Source organism: Carettochelys insculpta, chromosome 15, assembly GCF_033958435.1.
Source record: "Carettochelys insculpta isolate YL-2023 chromosome 15, ASM3395843v1, whole genome shotgun sequence".
Taxonomy (NCBI): Eukaryota; Metazoa; Chordata; order Testudines; family Carettochelyidae; genus Carettochelys; species Carettochelys insculpta.
The window spans coordinates 19420187-19441337 of NC_134151.1; the positions used below are offsets into that span (position 1 = coordinate 19420187).

A 21151-nucleotide genomic window follows, 5' to 3' on the forward strand; every position below is an offset into this window, starting at 1 on the left:
GAAATAGCTTATTTCAATGTCGCTACATCGAAATAAGCTACTTCGATGTAGCATTCACGTGTAGATGTAGCTATTGTGACATAGCAAAAGACCAACTCTAAAGGTTTATTCAGTCCTTGTTGTCTGTTGTGACTACTGACAAGTGAGTCAGTCGGTCTTTCATTAAATAGATGCTTTGCCACTACAGGATCTCACTGGTCCCAAACAAGAGAATTTGCTGCACCAGGATAGGTCCTCAGTCTCCAACCCCACAGCCCCCACCACTCCTCACCATCAGCTCTGCTTCCACCTTGACCAGCCAACCTTTCTCCAGCCTCAGCCAGACTGCTTCCTGCTAGCCCAGGTGGGATGCTGGCCCTAAATGCTGGCCCTAGGTGGGCTGCTGCCAGCCCTGGCCTTGGCCCTGCCTGGGCTGATGGACGTTGGCCCTGGCTGGGCTGACAGACTTCAGCTCCAGCCTGACTGACACACATCTACCCCACCAGGATCCAGGCACAAAAGGGCCACCAGCCCCTGCGACTGGGTTCTCAGCCCAGCAGGACTCCTTGACACTGTCCATCCTGCCATGGGCTCCTGGCTCAGGTTCTCTGATCCAGGAACATCTGTGGTCCTCCCAGACCACAGATGTTGCTGGATCAGAGAGTCCCAGTTTTGGGAAGTACAATCTGTAGGAACTGGATTAAGCCTTGGCAACTTGTGTCATAGGCTACCAAGCAGTCGTCGGTTAGTACTGACCTTTTTCCAGTTCAGACCTGGGGCAGGATTAAAACAGGCCACTGTAGTCTTTCATGGTAGAGAAGAGTTTGACTCACTTGTAATGAATATAATGCAAATTCTTTAATGAGGCTGCTGGACATAGGCAGACTCTGTGATTCTCTCTTGTCTGCCATTGTGATATACGTTGAGCTTCTTAAAGTCATTACACAGGATTTCCCTTAGGAGTAAAGCGCTTGGCCAAAAAGTCCAGAATTAACTTCTCATTCCACTACAGTGGCCTAATAAGGGGGGAAAGTCCTCTGTGATCTTCCCCATTGTATCATCTCAACAGTTTGGCGCAAACTTGAGGTGCAGTCACTGCCTGCCCAGCAGTAGGAGAGGAACATTCAGAGGATGAAAATTGTGAGTGTATTCTCAACCTTGAACCCACAGGTGGTGGGGGAAATGCTGAGTACAATAGATTGGGTATAAGAGAAGTAGCTGTGTTAGTCTGTGTCTTCGAGAACAAGAAGTCCTGTGGCACCTGATAGACTAAACTGATATTTTGGAGCATAAGCTTGTGTGGGCAAACGCCCGCTTTATCAGATGCATAAGTTCAGAGGAGTATTTAAAGAGGGGGGTCCCGGTAGAAGGAAGGGCAAGAGCTGATAAGGTCTATTCAGTTAAGCTGTGTCTACATGTGCTCCAGCCGGCAGCAGCAGGGCTCTATGGTCCCTGCACTGGGCTGCCTTAAAGCCGCACGCACGCAGGAAACCCATGGCAGGAAGCTGAGAGTGTGCTAGGAGAAGCCTCCCCGTGTGCTCCAGCTGCACACTCCAGTGCTGCAGCATGGCCAGCAGCCAGCCCCCCAACGAGCCCCATGCCCCCCCCAGCCCCCGCAGGGCTCCCAGGGGGAGAAAAAAAAAGGGCCCCCTCCTGGATGAAGCGGGAGCTGTGGGACTTCCTCAGCCTGTGGAAGGATGAGGAGGTCCTGCACCACATGGGGGCCAAGCAGCGCAATGCTGCTGCCTTCGGCCACCTGGTGCAGGGCCTCCAGACCAGGGGCCACCCATAGCGTACTGCAGGTATGCTCCAAAGTTAAGGAGCTGCGTGAGGGCTATGCCCAGGCCAGGGACCAGGCCAGACACTGCGGGGTAGCTCCAGCGACGTGCCACTTCTACAGGGAGCTCCGGGGAATCCTGGGGCCCCAGGAGAGCTCCCCACCCCCGGCATTCCTGTACACCTCTGGCAAGGAGCTTCAGCCGGAGGAGGAGGAGGAGCAGCCCGGACCAGGGACCCAGGCGGGCGAGGGGACCACCGAGTGGTCGAGTGAGGAGGGGGACCTCACCATCGTGATCCCCTCCCGCTCCTCCAGCCGGGCGACTGGGAGCTGGACGTCCCCGGACATCGCCGAGGGACCCTCTGGTACGTACAGGGAGGGGCGCACACCAACGCCACAGAGTGGGGGCGATGCAATGGCTGGTCACCCACACACGGGACTGGTGGTCCCAGACTGCACACAGGCCACCCTCCACATGGGATGCGGCACCCCATGGTGGCACACCAGCGACGTCCAGCACCCAGTGGACAGTGCCACAAGCTGCACAGAGGTGGTGACTGGCCAGTGCCGGACAGCACCTGGGGCCCGTACACTGCAGGCTGGGAAGGGCCACCTGCAGAAGAGACCCCTGGATGCACCTGCAGGCTGGGAGGCTCAGCCCGTGGGGGCAGGTCGGTGCCCCCTCAGGATCAGTGTCCTTTGGGGGGGTGGGGGCCCCATGGGGTGGGCTCGGGCAGATGGGCTACAGCCTTGTCCCCTCTGTCTGGGGCACATTACTGACATGCTCTCCTCTTCTCCACACAGCTGCACCATCTGTGGACCGGGAGAGCCCTGCGCCGTCCCTTGTCCCCAAGAGCCTGCCCACAGCACTCAGAGATGTCCGGACACCACCCCAGGCAGCGTGTCATTGGGGTCATGGCTGGAGGGCCCCCCGCTGGGCCGAGGAGAACCCAGCCAGCAAGCACCAGGCCGAGCAACCCTGCGGCTTGCCCAGGCTGACATGGAGTGGAGGAGAGCAGCCTGGGATAGGCTGCTGTCTACCCTGGAGGGCATTGGTCACGCCTTCCAGGATCATATGGCCACTGTTGCCTCCCTCCTGGCCCCCCCAGCGGCTCAACCTGCTAGTTCTGCCCCCTCCGCTCCCACTGAGCCTTCCTCCTCCGTCTCCACTGAGCCTGCCCCTTCGCCTCCACAAGGCCCACTCACCAGCAATACCTGCTGGTGCTGCCCACACCCTCCCTTCCCCGCCAGGGACCCCGCACCCAGGGAGACAGGGGCTCCAGGGGCCAACGGGGCTTGCGGCCTACCAACCCTGCCCCAGAATGAGCGCCTTGCCCCCTCCAAGTTAGGGTCCCCCCTGTACATAGTTACCAACAAAAATAGTTATATAAACATTTCTTCATTGTTCACCACTCCATGCTATGCTCCTCAGGGGGATGGTGGGTGGTGGGTGTGCGGGTGCAGTGCTGGTGGGGGTGGGGGGGGTGGGGACAGTGAGTGGCTGATGTGCGTGGGATATGGGGGTGCATGCAGGTCAGAGGTGGCCGTCAGCAAAGGCCTGCCTGAGGGCCTCCTGGATGCGGCGGCCATCCTGGTGGACCTGGCGGATGAGGGCAGTGCCCAGCTGCTCATAGACGGCGCCAGCCGGAGGGTCCCCCTGGGGACATGAACACCCCCCCTTTCCCTGCACGATGTTGTGGAGGATACAACAGGCGCCCACCACCTGGGGTATGTTGAGGACCCCAACCTCCAGCCACATGAGGAGGCACCTCCACCACCCCTTTAGGTGCCCGAAAGCCCGCTCCACCACATTGCGGGTGTGGTTGAGGCACTCATTGAATGCCTCCTGGGTGGGGTCAAGGTGTCCCGTGTGTGGCCTCATGAGCCATGGCTGCAGGGGGTACGCCGCATCTGCCACCATGCAGAGTGGCATGGTGACGTCCTCCACCAGCGGCACCTCCCGCTGGGAGACGAAGGTGCCAGCTCCCATGCTCCGACAGAGGCTGGAGTTCTGGAAGACCTGGGCATCGTAGGTGCTGCTGGCTCAGCCCACATAGAGGTCGGTGAAGCAGCCCCTCGTGTCCATCAGGGCATGGAGCACCACCAAATGGTAGCCCTTCCGGTTGATGAACTGGCCGGCGCTATGTGGTGGGGCACGGATGGGGATGTGTGTGCCATCCAAAGTGCTGATGCAGTTTGGAAAGCCCAGGTCCTGCAAGCCAGCGACGGTGTTGTCCAGATCCCCCAGGCGGACAACCCTATGGAGCAGTGTTGCATTGATGGCTCTGACAACCTGCAGGGGGGAACGGGGAACACATGCTCTAGTGTGGGTGTGACGGCTGTCTCCCCCCGCCTCGGGCCCATTCTGCCCCCCTCCCATCCAGCCCCCTGTCCCCCTCCCATCCAGCCCCTGCCCCATCTGGCCCCTTGCAGTGGAGGGTTCCCTTGCCCCAGCCCCCCCCCCACCCGGTCCCACCTTACCTCCACAAGTACAGCCCCGATGGTGGCCTTGCCCACCCCGAACTGCTGTCCCACAGAGTGGTAGGAGTCTGGGGTGGCCAGCTTCCGTATGGCAATCGCAACCTGTTTCTCCAGGGTGAAGGCTGGCTGCATGCGGGTCTTGTGGTGCTGGAGTGCGGGGGTAATCAAGTGGCAGATGTCGTTGAAGGTCTGCCTTGACATGAGGAAGTTCCGCAGCCACCTTTCCTTGCCCCACTCCTCTCGCACTGTGCGCTCCCACCAGTCGGTGCTACTGGGGTGGGTCCAGAGGTGTCGGGGCACCTGGGGAGGCACCTGGCAGTGCCCTGTGGGGAGGAGCCCTGGGGGGCCCGCCACACCACCTGATGAGATTGGGTGCAGCTGTGGTGATGGTGCACAGCACTGCCAGCAGGGCGTCCATGATGAGGGCGTCCTCCTGCAGGAGCTGTCACTGGGCCTCCATGGTGGGCACAAGTGGGCTCTGCCGGGCTGGGAAAGGCTGGGCGGCACTCGGCTTGTGCGGAGGAGAAGGTGAAGGGAGGGCTCCTTTAAAGGAGGTGGCTGACTGTGGCCCTGGAAGGGCTTGTCAGCCATGGGACCCCGTCCAAGGCGTTTTCTGTTTCCCTTCTTTCGAAAGAGGGCTTGGAGCTGTGCGGACGCTCTCTTTTGAAAGACCTCAATGGCACTTCAAAAGAGCGGATTGAAGTGTGGATCCGAAAAATGGCAGTGGGTGCTCCCTTTCAATGGCCGCTATTTTGACCCTCGAACTTCGATTTTCGCCCTTTCGAAAGGACACTCATGTGCAGACACAGCTTTAGGGTGGAAATGGCCCATTATGAGTAGTATACATCAAGGCATCAAGGGCTTGTCTACACTACCTCCCTACTTTGAAAGAAGGATGGTAATGAGGATGTTGGGAGCTTATAAATGAAGTGTTGCAGTGCATGTGCAGCACTTCATTAAGCAAATTCCTCCCCCCCGCCCCCCCGCACGGCAACTTCGAAGTGTTAAACTTCAAAGTGCCAGCTTCTGTCTAGCCATGGCTCACTCATGGGTACTTCGAAGTTCCTGGGGGTTACTCCTCAGAATTTTGCCCAAGCACTTCAAAGTACTGGTGGATTACCCATGGCTAGATGCAAGCTGGCACTTCAAAGTTTAACGCTTCGAAGTTGCCACAGGGTGGAATTTGCTTAATGAAGTGCTGCATATGCACTGCAGCACCTCATTAATAAACTCCCAACACCCTACTTACCATCCTCCCTTCAAAGTAGGGAGGTAGTGTGGACACAGCCCAAGAAAGGAGAAAAAACAAGTCAGATCAGTCAGGGGGGATGTAGCCCATTGTCAGATTCTAATGTGGAGGTGTGAACAATAGATTGAGTTGTCCATGGAGCCAGTGAGAAGCCTGATAAAATTACTATAACCTAGAAGAAAAACCCTCATTGACTCTTTGTTCCTCTGGGAATACTATGTTTTCAAGATGAGTTGTTCTATTTCTCCCTCCCTACACTTCTCCTGGAAACCTCTCTTTGGAGATAACAAACGTCCAGGATTCGCGACAGCCATTTTATCCCATGAACAGCATGTGTGCTGCCTTCCACCACTTCAGCTTCAGACATACTTCAAAGGCAACGTTAATGCTAGCATCTAATGTCTCAACAGATGTTGTGCTGTTCTGGCATGAATGATATATGCCACTCACTTGATGTGGCTCTGATTGCAGATCTTATACAAAGTGAGATAATTTGAGACACTATAAAGCAGCTGTTAATTTTTGTCTCAGAGCGAGAAGGATTATTCACACTGGCAGAGGGATTCTCTGGGTCCCACACTAATTGTCTTGATTAACATGCTGTTCAGTTATTACAGGTGTAACGTATAATAGCTCTATAAGGTTTTCATAGCCTGGCCCATTAAAAATTGTCATTAATCCAAGAGCTAACAAGTTGTGCATCTTAATGGTGAAAGACAAGGTGAGTTTTGTCTTGTAAGTGCAAATCTGAGATCCATGTTGGGTGATAACACAGTCGTGAGTTCATATTGTACAGTATAGTGAAGTCCCGCCCGTCACTGCACAGCTTGCTTCTTAGTAATTATAGGATTCAGTGATTCATTTACAAGAGGAAGTGGAGGAGGGAGTCTAATTGAATATGAATTGTGTATCTTCAACCCCTGCCCTATTAACCTCTTGATCCAGTTAGAACAGAGCAGGTACATTTAATGATGGAACACATGTATGGCCTGGAGACACACACACCATGAATCCTAATGATGGCACTTGGTATAAAAGGCTCAAATGCTGGTGTACAGGGGCAAGTGGATCAGCAGGCTAATGGACAAGAGCAGCGGTGATGTACAAATATCATCCTAGCCAAAGGGCACTGGAGATGAAGGAAGCCACACTAGAGTTTTTTCCCTTACAGTTCAGTGTGGCTGTTTGGTTTTGGTTTTGGGTTCTCCCACCTCCAGGGAAAATTCCTTTTTCTCCCTCTGCCAGAAATGCCATACTTCTTCCCTTGGTCAAGAGAAGGTACTTTCCTCTTGCAGATCCTTTTCAAAAGCCCCTCTTTCCATCTCCCCAGTTTCCATTTCAGGCTGTTTTCATGTCCCTTCTTGTTCTCAGTATGTGGTTAAAAAGAACAAACATCTCTGGGCCAGATCATAAATTCCTTATTCTCGGAGGTGAGTTATGACAGGCACAAGCAATGCCTTGACTTCAATAGGAAGGCATGCAAGTTACCGCTCCTCAGTGGTTTGCAATCTCAGTATAGAGCATACTAATCTTATTTGTTCTACCTCCTTACCCCTTTCTCTGTTTCCATCCTTTGCCAAGGATTTGATTCTAGGTTTTGTCTGGTCTATGATGTAGTGCAGAACCATCTGTAACTGGAGCTACCATACTCCATCATGGGCCCAAGGAAGGAGCAGTGATTCAGAGTCACAATTCTTCCCCTACTCTCCCTTAACTCCTCACTGCAGCAGCCCTGAAAAAAATGACAGCTAACATTACCCTTCATGCTGGCTCACTTTGGCTTGCAAGGGTCAGATGCAGAGCTTGATACTCCCAGCCCTTCTTGAGCCATTTGCTGAGAGGGGAGGGGAAATACCAGGCATTCAGCTGCTCTTACTTTCTTCCACCCACCCTGCAGTGAAGAGAGATGGGGTGTGGATCCCAAATATAGTCATGGATATGGTGGTGGGCCTTATTCCTTTTCATGGCCATGTCATAAAGAGGCACAATCTGACCCTTTGAATGCAAGTTCTCCAGGGCAGGGAAGATGTGGGTTTTAAAAAGAAAATATCTGTAAAGCACCATACAGAGTAAATTGTGCAGAGCTTAAAGGTACTTGGCTGAAGTTATTCTTTTCTCATAGTAATACAAGATTCTAATACTTGGCTGAAGTTATTCTTTTCTAAATTCTCAATTCAAATATCTATAGCAAACTAAATCTTCCCAGGACAACAGGCAGAACTATATTCCTGTGGTTTGGTGAAGGTGTTTTGAAATAGACAGCAAAGTGGGGTAAAGCTGCAGAGATGTGTTACAATAAGTAGAAGATGGAAAATCTTTAGCCACAATCTGTAGCACTAAACAATTTTTTGCTGAACTATGGGCAGAGAGTTTTGTGCTTGCCAATATTTGTAGCAATTAGAGCCAGGAGGTTTGTCTCATTTTGGGATATCAGCTGTTGCATGTTCTGCTATGTGGCTACATCATAACAAAAAATGGACTCAAACCATAAAGTTTGGCTTTAAATATGAACTTTCAAAGGCCAAAGGAGTTAATAAATTCAGATTCTGGACTTCTGTTCAGCCTGTTGACACAAGAGCCAGTCCTGAAACAGGGATATGGACCCAAATTTTCTTCCGAGTTTTCAGGTGTTCACTTTTGGGGTTTTGTGGGAGATAACATAATGAGTCTGTGATTCTATGTGATACATGTAATTGCTGATGCAATTAAAACACTTCAAAACTTTCTATTTTGACTCAGGAGACCAGAAGGCATTGGCGGGGTTGCGGTTTATGCACAAGAAAATCCTCTCCAATAGAATAGCAATACAGTTCTCTGTGTGGCTGCGCAATAATGTTTCAAGGCATTTTGCTGATGAGATCAGGTTCTTACTGAGCTTAATGCAGTGGAATTGATTTCTGTTTGCTAACCTATCATTCCCCTCAGTGGGGAAAATCAATGCAGATCAATCATACAATTTTGCATGCCATTAGATCCCAGTTTAACCTCTGTAGTCTACCCTCACCCCCCCACTGTGGACCACACAGTTTGGAAGAAGATTGATTGCATCAGATCATCTGTGCATGACCCTCTGTCTGATGAAATGTAGGGAATTAGTTTCTCATCCACCCGTTTTTGGGCAGGGGAAAGGCAATTTTATCCATCCTGGTTAACATTTCATCACAGGTTTAAATGAAACAGAGGCAAGGGGGATAGTCTGGTATTAAATCTTTTAGAAAAGCTCTTATTTCGATGTGCATGGAGCTGATTCTGTTACTCATGGTGCATAGAGCCAAATTATCCTTCTGAAATCGCTATGAAATGAGTGGGTGGAGTAATGTGCTAGTCACAGTGAGTACAAGAGACACAATATAGTGCATAGATATGAAAAACAAGTTTTATGTTCAGAGGATTAGCCCTTCCAAAGTCAACATTAATTCCCCAGTAGGTCCAGGTGCTGAAATATTGCATTTTATTTCTTTGCAAGCATTTCAAAGGTGACCTTCACCCTAATGTCTGGACACCCTTTGCCTAATTTCTGAGTTCCTCCACTGTTGACATAGTAGCCATAGCTTCCTCTATTGTTGCTCTTCTTTGTCAGTACTGCTGTTTTAAATGGGATCCACTTCAACCCGCACCGGATTGGCTCCACTGCTGATTTAGAAAAGAACCCACACAGGGAAGTGAATTGTGCCTGCTTGGGGGCACCTAGGTTGGCAGAAGTGCAAGGTTCATTCATTTGCACATGTGAGTGATTGTGGAGGCAAAACTGTGCCAGCAAAGAGACAGGTTAAGACTTCTTTTAATGGTTCATTTTAACCTCTTCATTGGTATTTCCACAGCCTTCCTACAAAAGTGTGATTGTCCCTGCTTACACCTTTGACCTATGGCCTGCAATCCATATTGCTAATGCTACATGCATTTCCATTGTAATTTTAAAAGATAGAAATGAAGATAATGTCTTTTGAGCAATCAAGTTCAAAATCTGCAATTTCCTGAGTTAGCTAAGACCTTTAGGCCATTGCTGAGCTTTTGAGTCAGTAAGCCTCCAAAACCGTTTTAATACTGACATTTATACTGCATTAGTCAAAGTATGGACTTGAAAGTTTGATTGCTTTTTTTTTTAATCTTTCTCACTTTAAGGTTTGACAGCATCCCACTTTGTGGGCCTTGAGATAGTGATTAGCAAAAAAAGAGATGCTGAGGATCTGATAATTGGATAGATCTATGTCAGGTAGCCTCATTAGTAAATTCAACCAGCCCTTCAGTCATGTAATACTCCCCACACATATATAATACCTTTAATTTTTCCATTACTTCTCATGTTCAGTTAATTCACTTTAACAGCATAAAGTCTCTCTTTGATTCAGAACATGTTCTCCAGTTAATGGAATCCTGCAACGTCCCTTCTTTTTTTATTGCAGACCCACAGCAGGCTGAGGACATTAGGGATTATTGTACAATAACTTAGTCAGATTCCTGGTCAATGTGCCGCATCCTTATTCCATTCAACAAATCCATCCATGTCCCCTCTCTATTTGAGGGACTTATGCGGGGAGGCGTGTTTGCAGTGAATTATTATCCCACAGTTATCAGCATTAAACTGGATTTGACACCTCATAGCTCGGGATTTGAATGATCTAAATCCCTTATTTGGCAGCCTGGTTTGCTGTTATTTATAGCGCTTCCCAGTTTATTATCATCTGCAGACTTGGCGGCTTTGCTAGCAGTGCCGTCAGCTGGGTGATTTACACATAGAGTAAAAAGATGGGGCTCCCAGTGCTGAACTCCAGTCCTGCAGTTCTATTTTTCTTCAGAAATCCATCTCATAGGCATTAACCCCATTGCCCCCCTCCTCATGAAATACTTCCTCAAGTGCATCCCACATCAGGACTATACCTGGTAAGATCGAAGGAGGAAGAAGTATATTAAACAGCCAGATACGCATATCCACCTACAGAGTGTTGTTTGATTAAAAGGTTAGGGATGGTTAAACAAAAACCACAACAAGCCTTTGGAAATGAGGTAAAGAGCTGGCCAAATTCAATTACAAATTTATATATAAATTTATATATAAATTATAGGCCTAGGTCTGAGAATGCTGGTTTATGGGACTAGACAGAATTTGTAGATCTGGTTGTACCGCTAGAACCAGAGGGGTGAGAAACTCAGAAGAACTAAAATAGGGGTTTTAGGTCCTTGGTGGTCTAACTTTTTAGATTTCCAGTTGTCCCAGATTCCCCAGGCTTAGCACAAGTCTTGCGGACCCACAGGTTTAATGTAAAAAATCAATGTTGTCTTGGCTAATCTGCTGCATCCTGCTCGTCTCTGTGTGAATTAGGGCCAAGGGGAGGCTCTCTTCTTATTACTCTTTAGTATGACCTGCTGCATCTGGAAGAACTGATGTTCTGCGAGTGGAGTCTATAAAGCACCAGCACAGTGCTGTGAGTCTTACGGGTTCTGGGAATGCTGTGTGGCGTAGGAGTCAGGTTTTAATTTAAACAAAATATTGCATATGTGGAAGGGAGAGGGTTTATCATTCTAAAGCAGTGGTGGGCCACATGTAGTTCATCAGGATAAGCAGCTGGTGGGCTGCCAGACAGATTGTTTATCTAACATCTGTAGGTACAGCTGCTCATAGCTCCCATTGTCCACAGTTTGCTATTCCTGGCCAATGGGAACTGCAGGAAGCAGTACAGGCCACAGGGACTTGCTAGCCACTGCTTCCCTCTAGGGATGTTAACGGTTAATTGGTAATCCTCACCTTAAAAGGATGACGCTTACCAGTTACATTAGGTTTATCCAGTTAACCAATTAAATGGGTGGGGCGTCTCTCCCCCATTTAGTCAGTTAACCAGTTAAACCTAACATTTAACCAGTTAACTGATTAAACAGGATTCTATAACCCTCCTTCCCCCCAGCTCCCATTGGCTAGGAATGGTGAACTGTGGCCAATAGGAGCTGCAGGTAGCCATACATGCACATACAAAATAACAATCTGGCAGCCTACCAGCTGCTTACCCCGATTAGCTGTGTGCAGCCCGTGGGCCACAGGTTGCCCCACCGTTGCTCTAGATACTGAAAGTTATGTGATAAACTAGTACCAAAGCCACCCAGAAAAAGTTTCACAGTTCTAATCATTAGGTCAATATTGATAAATGTAAAGTAATGCACAATGGAAAACATAATCCCAACTATTCATAGAAACTGTGTGTATAAATCATGGGTATAAATTAGCTCAGCACTCAAGAAAGAGATCTTGGAGTCACTGTAAATAGTTCTCTGAAAACATACTTTCAGTGTGCAGTGGCAGGCAAAAATGCAAATAGAAGTTTTGGAATCATAAAGAAAGAGAGAGATGATAAAACAAAACTTCATATTGCCTCAATATAAATCTATGGTGTACCCACATCTTGAATACTGCATGTAGATGTGGTCGCGCTGTCTCATGAAAGATATATTGGAATTGGAAAAGGGTTTCAAAAGGGCGACAAAAATGATTAGGGGTATTGATTGACTTCCACATGAGGAGAGATTTATAAGAATGGGACCTTTTATCTTGGAAAAGAAAGGACTAAGGGGGACATGATAGAGGTCTATAAAATCATTATTGGTATGGAGAAAATAACAAAGAATTATTTACTCCTCATCACCAAATAAAATTAATAAGCAGCAGGTTCAAAATAACAAAAGGAAGAATTTTTTCACACAATGCACAGTCAACATGGAGAGCTCCTTGCCAGAGGATATTGTTAAGGCAAAGACTATATCGGTGTTCAAAAAAGAAGTAGATAAGTTCATGAAGGATAGGTCCATCAATACCTATTAGCCAGAATGGGCCAGGATGGTGTCCCTAGTCTCTGTTTGCGAGGAGCTAGCAATGGGTGACAGGGTGATTATCATTTGGTGATTATCTGTTCTGTTCATTCCCTCTGAGGCATCTGGCATTGGCCACTGTCAGGAGACAAGATAGTTAGATGGACCATTGGTCTCACCCATTATGACTGTGTTTATGTTTTTATGCTCCCTCCATTTTTAACGTGACAGTGTTTTATTGATCAGACCTACCAGGTAGTTACAATGGACCTGCCTTTGAAAGAGTAGAATGCCCAGCCATGTCTCCTACTATCAGTTGACTGTCTAGGCACTGTGAAACAGGCATTATTGGTGATTTTAGTACACATTGTGGTACTCTTAACATGCAGTAGTTCTAGATCCTGTACTTGTCGATCCTTGTTCCTTCCTGACAGTTTATCTTAATTTTGCCTCCTAATCCAGTCTGCCACCCAGCATATCTTTGTAATAGTGTGTACTTTTTAATGAGCTGATTAACAAAATCTGATGACTATATTATGTAAGTAAAGATGAAGGCTAGTGAGTGAGCCAGCTGCTGTAATACACATAAGCTCAATTGGAAAGGATGCTCTCATCTGCAGTTTTCCCTAACTTATATTGTGGATCCCTTTTTATTTTGGCTTACAACATAATGGGCTTTATTGTTACAGTTGTGCAGAATGTTTCCTTCTATTTCTTTTTATGTAGGCAAATCCATCTGTAAGTGGAATTTGCACATCTGTCTCTGGACATACTGTAGTCTGTTGTGCATCTCCCTAAGGCTCCCATCTTGCCCTAGTGAAATCTAATGGGAGTTTTGCCATTGATTTAAATGAGAGAGATAAAATGGCCAGTTCTGTTCTATTGTATTCTACATTGACTTTTTTATACCGTATTCATCACCATAGTATCTGTGCACTCTTCAGTAGTTCATAAGAGATGTGACTGTACCTCAGAGACCTGTTGTTTTGTCCTCTCATCCTCTCCCCGTAGGAGAAGTGAGTGAAGTGGAGTGGTTTGTTTTGATTTTTGGGGGGTTTTAAATAATGTATTAAATATACCAAGCCCCAAAACCATGCCCCACACCTGAGCCCTCCCAGACCATCTCCTGCACCCCAAAGCCTACACCCCTAGCCCATAGCCATATCCTCTCTTCCACCTCAATCCCCAGTCCTGGGCCCCTCCCCAAAGCTGGACCTTACTGTTGTATCCCAAGCCCCTCATCCCTTATCCCACCCAAGAGCCCCCAACTTCTGCCCAGAGCTTTTGCCCCTCCCCATACCTTGAACCCCTCATTCTTTGTCCCATTCCCTCCTGTACAACAGAACCTCTGCCTTAACCTGCCGCCCCCTCCTGCATTCTGAATCTGAGGGTGGGCGATAGTGAGTCAGTGAGGGAGGGAGAATGTAGTGAGTGGGGTGTGTGGCCTTGGGGAAGGGGTGGGGCTGGGGTGTTCAGTTTTGTGCCAATGAGGAGTTTGCAGTCCTCTGTGAGAGACACTGAGCATGCTCAGCTTCCTCTGGTGGGAGTTCATTCTCCAGTTCCTACGCTGTCAAAAGTGCAGGAATGGGCTCAACATGCGGATAGTAAAAACACAAAAGCCAACTTGCATCTCAAGAAGAGCCTAGTCTTGCTCCCATTTCAAACCAGTGTGAGTTTTGCCATTTGTTTTACAGAGAGTAGGACCTGCCCCTTAACAAGGATTCTGGGTATGCTAATACCTCACCTATGCAGATGATAATTAACTAAGTGCCATTTGTGGACCACCCCTTTCTCCAGCAAAATGGTGGTTCCTTCATAGTGTCCATTACACTGTGGAAGACATGGCCAAGCTGCTCCCTTTCCGACTGAACTGCTCTGAGAATGCAAATCTTCCCATTAACCCCCATCTTCCCAGGTGGGGGTTCTTTAATACCTTGTTAGTTTTCTCTTCTGTGTTATAACAAAACAAAACAGCAGTCATGTAGCACTCCAAAGACTAATAAATTCATTTATTAGGTGATGACCCACTTCTTCTCAGTTACTATTCTTCTGTGTTAGGTTTTTCCATTTGATGAAAGAATGGTGGAGGGGAAAACTTATTCTTCATGCTGAAATACACACAGTTTCTCTCTCCCCCAGTTTTCTGATAAATTTGTATTACTGCTGAGCAAATCAAATCCAATCTTCAGTATATTTAGTATGAAAGCAATAAGGAACATTAATGCACTTCAGAAAGGAGAGAACTGCAGGCTGGTATAGCCTGCTACTTGGAAAAGGAAGAATCACCATGGAAACTGTTTTCTTCAGATTCCATGCACTCCAGGCACTGAACATGTAGGAAGCAAGGAAAAGAAGAAGAAGAAGAAGGAAAAAAAAACATTTATGCCTTCTGTTGTTACAAAACTGCTGTAGGAGTCTTAGGAGGAACAGCTATGAATTATTGATCACATGAATATAAATACATATGAATTCAAATTGATAATTACACTGTGCTATCTTTTAAATGAAAGTTGGGGTGTAATAGCGGGAAGGCAGTTGAACTGGAGGAGGTTGCTTAAGAATGTCACAAGTTACCAAGAAACATCTTTTTAAAACCACTAATATGCTACACTGCATTCTTCTCACTTGTTGAAGGAATGGAAGATATTTTCATACCTAAAACTATAATGATTTTTCAGTTGGAAATACCTAATACAGAGCCTGGTGTAAACCCTGTTGCAGTCCTGTTGATTCCAGCAGGTTTTGTATCAGTCCATGATAGTCAACATGATCTAAGGCTGCGGTGGGGGGAACTCTTTTCTACTTGTGGCCATTGATCTACATTAAAAATTTGTTTTGTGATCCCAGTTTAATTTCCGTAATCTTTTAGGTCTGTAATTAGAATCTTTCTATAACTGCTCTGGAAATGAACCACATAAGCTAGATGTTTTGTTGAATTTGGGCTTTTGCTTGTTTCACTTCCCTGTGGCTGTCTCTGTTATAGACACTGTCCCTCTTATGTCAGAAATTTTTGTGGCATCATCCAGTCTTACATTATCAATTAAACAATGCAAGGCTAAACAGTGGATGAAGTTATTTAGTGAGCCACAGAGAGCTACATTTGGCTCAGTGATATTTATCTTATAGCGGTTTTCTTTAATTAAAGCTTTTGGTGTGTCTCTACTGGGGGAGGGGCAGCTTTTTAAGCAGCTTTGAGTTGGTGCTGGAAATACACATGAAAGAGTAAGCTTGAACACAGTGCTTCATTCGTGACTGAAGTCTGTGGATGAAGTAGAATATTCTAGATCTCAACCTCTACCTGGCATCATTAAGATTTTTAGCCCTGCATGCATAAGGGTGAGAGACTGTAAGGAGACCATGGAACAGGACATAGTGTTGGATCCTTGCCCTCATATGAATGCAAAGCCTGCACAAGGCCAACCAAAAGAGGGTAAAAAAGAGGAAATGATTTAGCCTTTTGTATCATTGTTGATTATTTTATTAATCCAGTGCCATTTATTCTTGTGCATTCCTGCCTTCTGATTGCACTCCCACACCACATTCAGATCCCCTGTCAGTGCCAAGGGGTAAGCTTGAGTGACAGGAGCTTTCAGTACAGTGTTACTCTTCCTGGTAACTACCAATATCCACAGAAGTCATTATACAAGAATGTAAACTCAAGGCCAGAAAAAAAATATTACCTCTAAATCAACTTTTTAGTGTATAATGTGTTCAAGTAACTGGGACATTCTATTTCATCATTCGCAGGCTCCCTATAAATCTTCCACAGGTCCAGGCAAGGCATATTTTTTACAGCTTGACTCTCCGGTTTTCATCAACAAACCTAAGTAATGAAGAGAGAATCATACAAAAGGAGGTTCAGGGAGGTCACACTGCTTGTGTAGCAGTAATTTTGTTCTGCATTTATTGTTTAGTTAAAGTGCTATGCTGGCTATGGGAGCTACACACAATGGGGAAGTGTTAAGGCACCATACAGAAGGCTTTTGGTCACTTCCAAAGTGGGTTGAATTTGAGCTGGTGTTCTATAGTCAAAGGCTGTTCCGCATATTATCCATTCCTTGAGCATCCAGTCCCCTTGTAGCATCAACATTAACTGTAATAGAGTATAAGCCTCTGTTTCAGGGATGGTACTGAAAAGGTAGAAGTGTTGGATGGTCGTGCCATTAGGCTACAGGACTCAGCTGGGGAGATGTAAGTTCAAATTTTGATTTTTCCATCAGCTTCCTGTATGACCACCAAGTCACTTGGAGCTTGTCTACGCACACAAGTTCTACCACTTTATTCTGGTGTAGTTTAAGTAGAACACCTATAGTGTGGACAGTTTTACTGGGATAAAGGTGCCATACGGTGTATTCTCATAGGGGATGGGAATAAGCTATACCAGTGTAAGGCATTCCATACCAATATGACTGCATCCATATTAGCTGTTATATTAGTGTAACTCCTATAGCTACCAACACCTGCCCCTTTTGTGATAAGTCCCGTGGCTCCAGAATCTGGCTGATCAGCCATCAACGGACTCACAATTAGGAGGGTGACATGAAGATGTCGTACTTGTTATGAATGACTGCCAAGAGAGGAGAGATTTGTGTAATTATTTTGGTAAAAAGATAATGGCTCTAATTATTGTAGTTAAGGACCAAATCTCTCTGGCTATGTCTACAGTGTGCCCCTAACTCAAAATAAGATACACAATTTGCATATACTATTTTGAGTCATATTCAAAATAGGCTAGTTTGGGATTTGTCACTGTATAGACCGTGTCAGATTTTGAAATACTGCGCTATTTCAGGGCATCCCTTTTCCCCTTCCACAACGAGAGGTAGAGAGATGCTGAAATAGTGCACCCAATATTTCAAAATACCGGACTTGTTTCCTAGATGCAGAGTTACTATTTCAGGATACCTCAGTATCCTGAAATAGCTCTGCAGTGTTAACATAGCTTCTGTGTCTTGGTTTCATACTTATAAAATGGGGATATTTGTAATAATATAATATATAATTATGTACATAATAATATATATGATAAAGTATGAATTATGCACATTTGAAGCAAATCAGAATCTATTTGCATGTCTCCCTTACTAAAAAAGGATGAAATGTGTGGTGTCGATTGGACCAAATAGCCCAGGTATATCCAATTAAGTTATTTTGGTTTTCTGCTGCTGTACATGAGAGTAGACTTTGGCCCCTCTGTATTGAGGTTCATCCCTTTTGTGAAAGTTGTTAGCAGATGGTTAACACTATAATGGCGGATTTTACTACTCACATATCCAGGTTGAAGCAGAAGGGCTCCATATGATAGAACAGAAATACTTCATCTTACTGCTTTCCAATTCATTGCTGGCCCGGCCACCCTCCATGCCATTTGGTAGATTCCTGTGTGTTCATGGGGGAGGAGGGAGATGGGATATTGTGTACCAGAATCCTCTTGGGGTTTTTTGTTGCAGGGCTGGCTCTGTGTGCAATGAAAAATTACCCCTAAATCTCTTTATAGCAACTAAATGTTATAAATGAATCAAGACAAACTTCAGAAAGCATTCACATGCCATTGCAATTATGCTTAATGCTGGAGAGATGGGGCAATATGTGGAAGATGTGTGAATATTAATAGAAGCAGCATGGAGTTCATTACTCACCTGCCTGCTGCCATCTGGACTGTCACAGCTCAGCAAACATGGTGGGCTCTGTGCACATTTTCAGAGAGTGATTGGCTTCTAAAGTGAACCGAGGGATCCCTATGAAGACATAAAACTGTGGACACTATGAATAAATTGCAGATGGCCTTGCGTCCCCAGCATTGAGATGGGGCAACCAACTCCCATCAGACACATTTCTGGGTGATATGTAGAAAACTATAGGAGAGCTGTGACGATCCAAAAAGCAGTCACAGCATCTCCCAGCATGGTGGGGTAGCTGGTGACGTAGGCACCACTGGCCCTGTCATGAAGACATCAAGGTGAACAAAGACAATCTTCAAATAAGACTTGCTGGAACAGGTGTGGTTTGGTTGTGTTGATAAACAGATCACCTATAAGAAGGGAAACTCCAATTTCAAGCTGATCTGTCAAACCTAGACTGCCAATCTGTAAAGCTTGTCCAATAAGACATGCCCTTGTGATCTTATGTTTATGCCATAAATGACCTCAGACAGTAGAGTCATTCCCCACAAGCCATGTGTAACAGCCTTACCTGACTGTGGTAACGGGGCAAGGAGTGCTATAGTTGAAAGATACTGGTAGGTTGGCATGTGCAATGATTGTTGACTGAAGATGGTTAAGGGGGAAGTCAAAATCTTGATATATGGATTGGATATCGGCGGACCTTAGTGAATCCAGTTTGCATGCCAGCTACCTGTATATTCATGTGTTTTGGATGAAGGCTATAAAAGTCTCTGACCCTGAATAAGGAAGCCTCAAGAAAGAGAAAGGTTGTGTGTCCCTTGCCTCCTTTCACACTGGAAGACTTTTTTTTTTGTTTGTTTATTTGTAATTCATGGATCCTAATCTGCTCTACATTAATACTGAAGAGCAGAGGACAGTTGAGCAGAAAGGTGGGCAGGACACGGTAATGTACAGTAAGTACTATAAATGGTGGTTAGTGTACTAGGATGTGTGAATGAGCATAGCCTGAACTAGATGAGTGAGATACCAAATTTGGATTTTTACAGAGGTGGGTTGTAGTGGGTTGTTGAGGTGAAGCTAGAGCCTGAGACTAACTCTGCCAGTGGCCTTTCTCCTTTACGCCAGCTCATGGAGTCCCTTCCTCATTCTAGCCAGAGTGTGGAGATTTGATTTATACTCCAGTTTTTTAGTGACAGAGGCTTGTGTCTGTTGTGTCTATATATATGGTATGAGTATACATGCTTGCTTGTGAGATGTGCTTTGTTTACATAGACACAGAGGCCATATCTACACTAGCCCAAATCTTCAAAATGGCCATGCAAGTGGCCATTTAGAAGATTACCAATGAGGCGCTGAAATGCATATTCATCGCCTCATTAGCATGCCGCTGGCCACAGCTCTTCGAAATCGCCACTTTTCGCTGCCACACGGCTCGTCCAGATGGGGATCCTTTTCAAAAGGACCCCGGGAACTTCGAAATCCCCGTATTCCTCTCAGCAGCTTCCTAACAGCAGATTTTGAAGAGCTGTGGCCGGCAGCACCTAATGAGGCACTGAATATGCATTTCAGTGCCTCATTGGTAATCTTCTAAATGGCCACTTGCATGACCATTTTGAAGATTTGGGCTAATGTAGACGTAGCCAGAGAGATTACATAAATAAGGCATGAAAAGGTAAATTAAAGTTCAGTAAAACTGATCTTCATGTGAAGGATCTGGATACCAAAAGCTAAAAGAAACTACCTTTCATTTTAAAAGATGTCCTTTAGCTAACTGCTGCATTTGAGGCCATGTTCCTTGTCCCCCAGCACTGTTTTGCCTTTGCTAAATGCTGCAGTGAAAGACCATCCATGAAAACCAGCAGTAGGAGAATAACTATGGAAGAATTAACCTCTGACATTCTTCTAAAAATAGTCCTAATAAATCCAATCCCTGGCAGTTCTGCCTGCCTGCTTTGTCTCAGGGATACACTCCACTGAGGAAAACCTTTACAACATGGCATTCCCAGATTGTTACCCTATGTTATCATTCCTGTCTGTTTCCTTGTTTCTCACAGTTTGCTTTGCTGTAATTTTGACCACATTTCTCTGTTCATATGTAACTTTTTCATTATGATTATATGGAACTGTACTACTTTGGGGAATCTGGATGGTAAAGGAGTAGAGGGTGTTTCCTCTGTTTAGTCTGAAGTTTAAAAAGGAGGATCTCCAGAGGGCAGGCAACCAGCATATATCTAAGTCTGTTTTGTCCTGTGGCTTTGAATCAGGGAGGATACAGTGGTGCCTAGAAAGATCCCCATGTGTGCACTCTGGTTCTGCAGAGATGGAAACCAGCAGTGCTCCCCAGGGATCAGAGGAAATGGAGGAAAGATAGGAACTAAAATACGGATCTTAATGAGGACACAGTCACTTAAATCTACAGTCACTTAAATCTGCACAGGTTATGTTTAGTCTTTTTATGGGATACAAAAACTGGTTTTAATTTCAAAATCCAAATATAACTCTGGACCCAAATGTATCCCATGGTTTAGGGCAGCACCACTATGGAGACATAGAACAGCTACAGCACTTACTCCCAGACATGAATCCAATTCTTAGTGTCCCAGAAAGCCATATGTTTGTATCAGGCTTCAGCTCATGTCCTTTCCTAACAAACTGTTACAGAGTTCCCTGAACATATTTAAGTATAAGAGGAAATACAAGGACTTGGGAAACTTTTCTGGGGAGACATATCACTGATAATGCGTTTTTCCTTAACTGCTCAGAGAATGTTTTCTTACAGATGCCCATGAAAAGCCAGTCTGCAGTTACTTAAATTGCCTTTGTCTTCTTTTTTTCAGCTGACATTATCTCTACAGTAGAATTCAACCACACAGGAGAATTACTAGCGACAGGGGACAAAGGGGGCCGGGTTGTAATATTTCAACGTGAGCAGGAGGTAAGTGCTAGTGAATGCAAAATGCCTATTTTATCCCTTGAAAAGAAGCTTCCTGCTGCTCCCTAATCCTTGTGTGTCACTCTTCGCCCAGTTCTCTTCTGGCAAACGAAAAACTGCAAACAGGCCATTAACCAAAATGGAGCCAGATTCCTCTCAGAAAGCACCTTGAAAATGTTGCAATTTCTACATCATTTTTCTTTCATTGAACTCGTTAGGAGTCTAATGCAAATTGTATCAAGCTGCCACACTAGAAACTCCAGTGGTCCTAATTGTGTCATTTGCTAAACCAAATAATGCTCTTTGAACTTTTC

At 46.0% G+C, this 21151-nt stretch overlaps 1 protein-coding gene across 1 annotated transcript in view; it reads left to right on the forward strand.

The window, feature by feature from the left end:
• The window catches only part of PPP2R2B (protein phosphatase 2 regulatory subunit Bbeta), a 280404-nt gene that overhangs the window by 177807 nt on the left and 81446 nt on the right, over positions 1–21151 (forward strand). The window contains exon 2 of the mRNA XM_075009495.1: positions 20743–20840. Coding sequence (XP_074865596.1) covers positions 20743–20840 — 98 coding nt within the window. The remainder of the gene's footprint in view (positions 1–20742; positions 20841–21151) is intronic.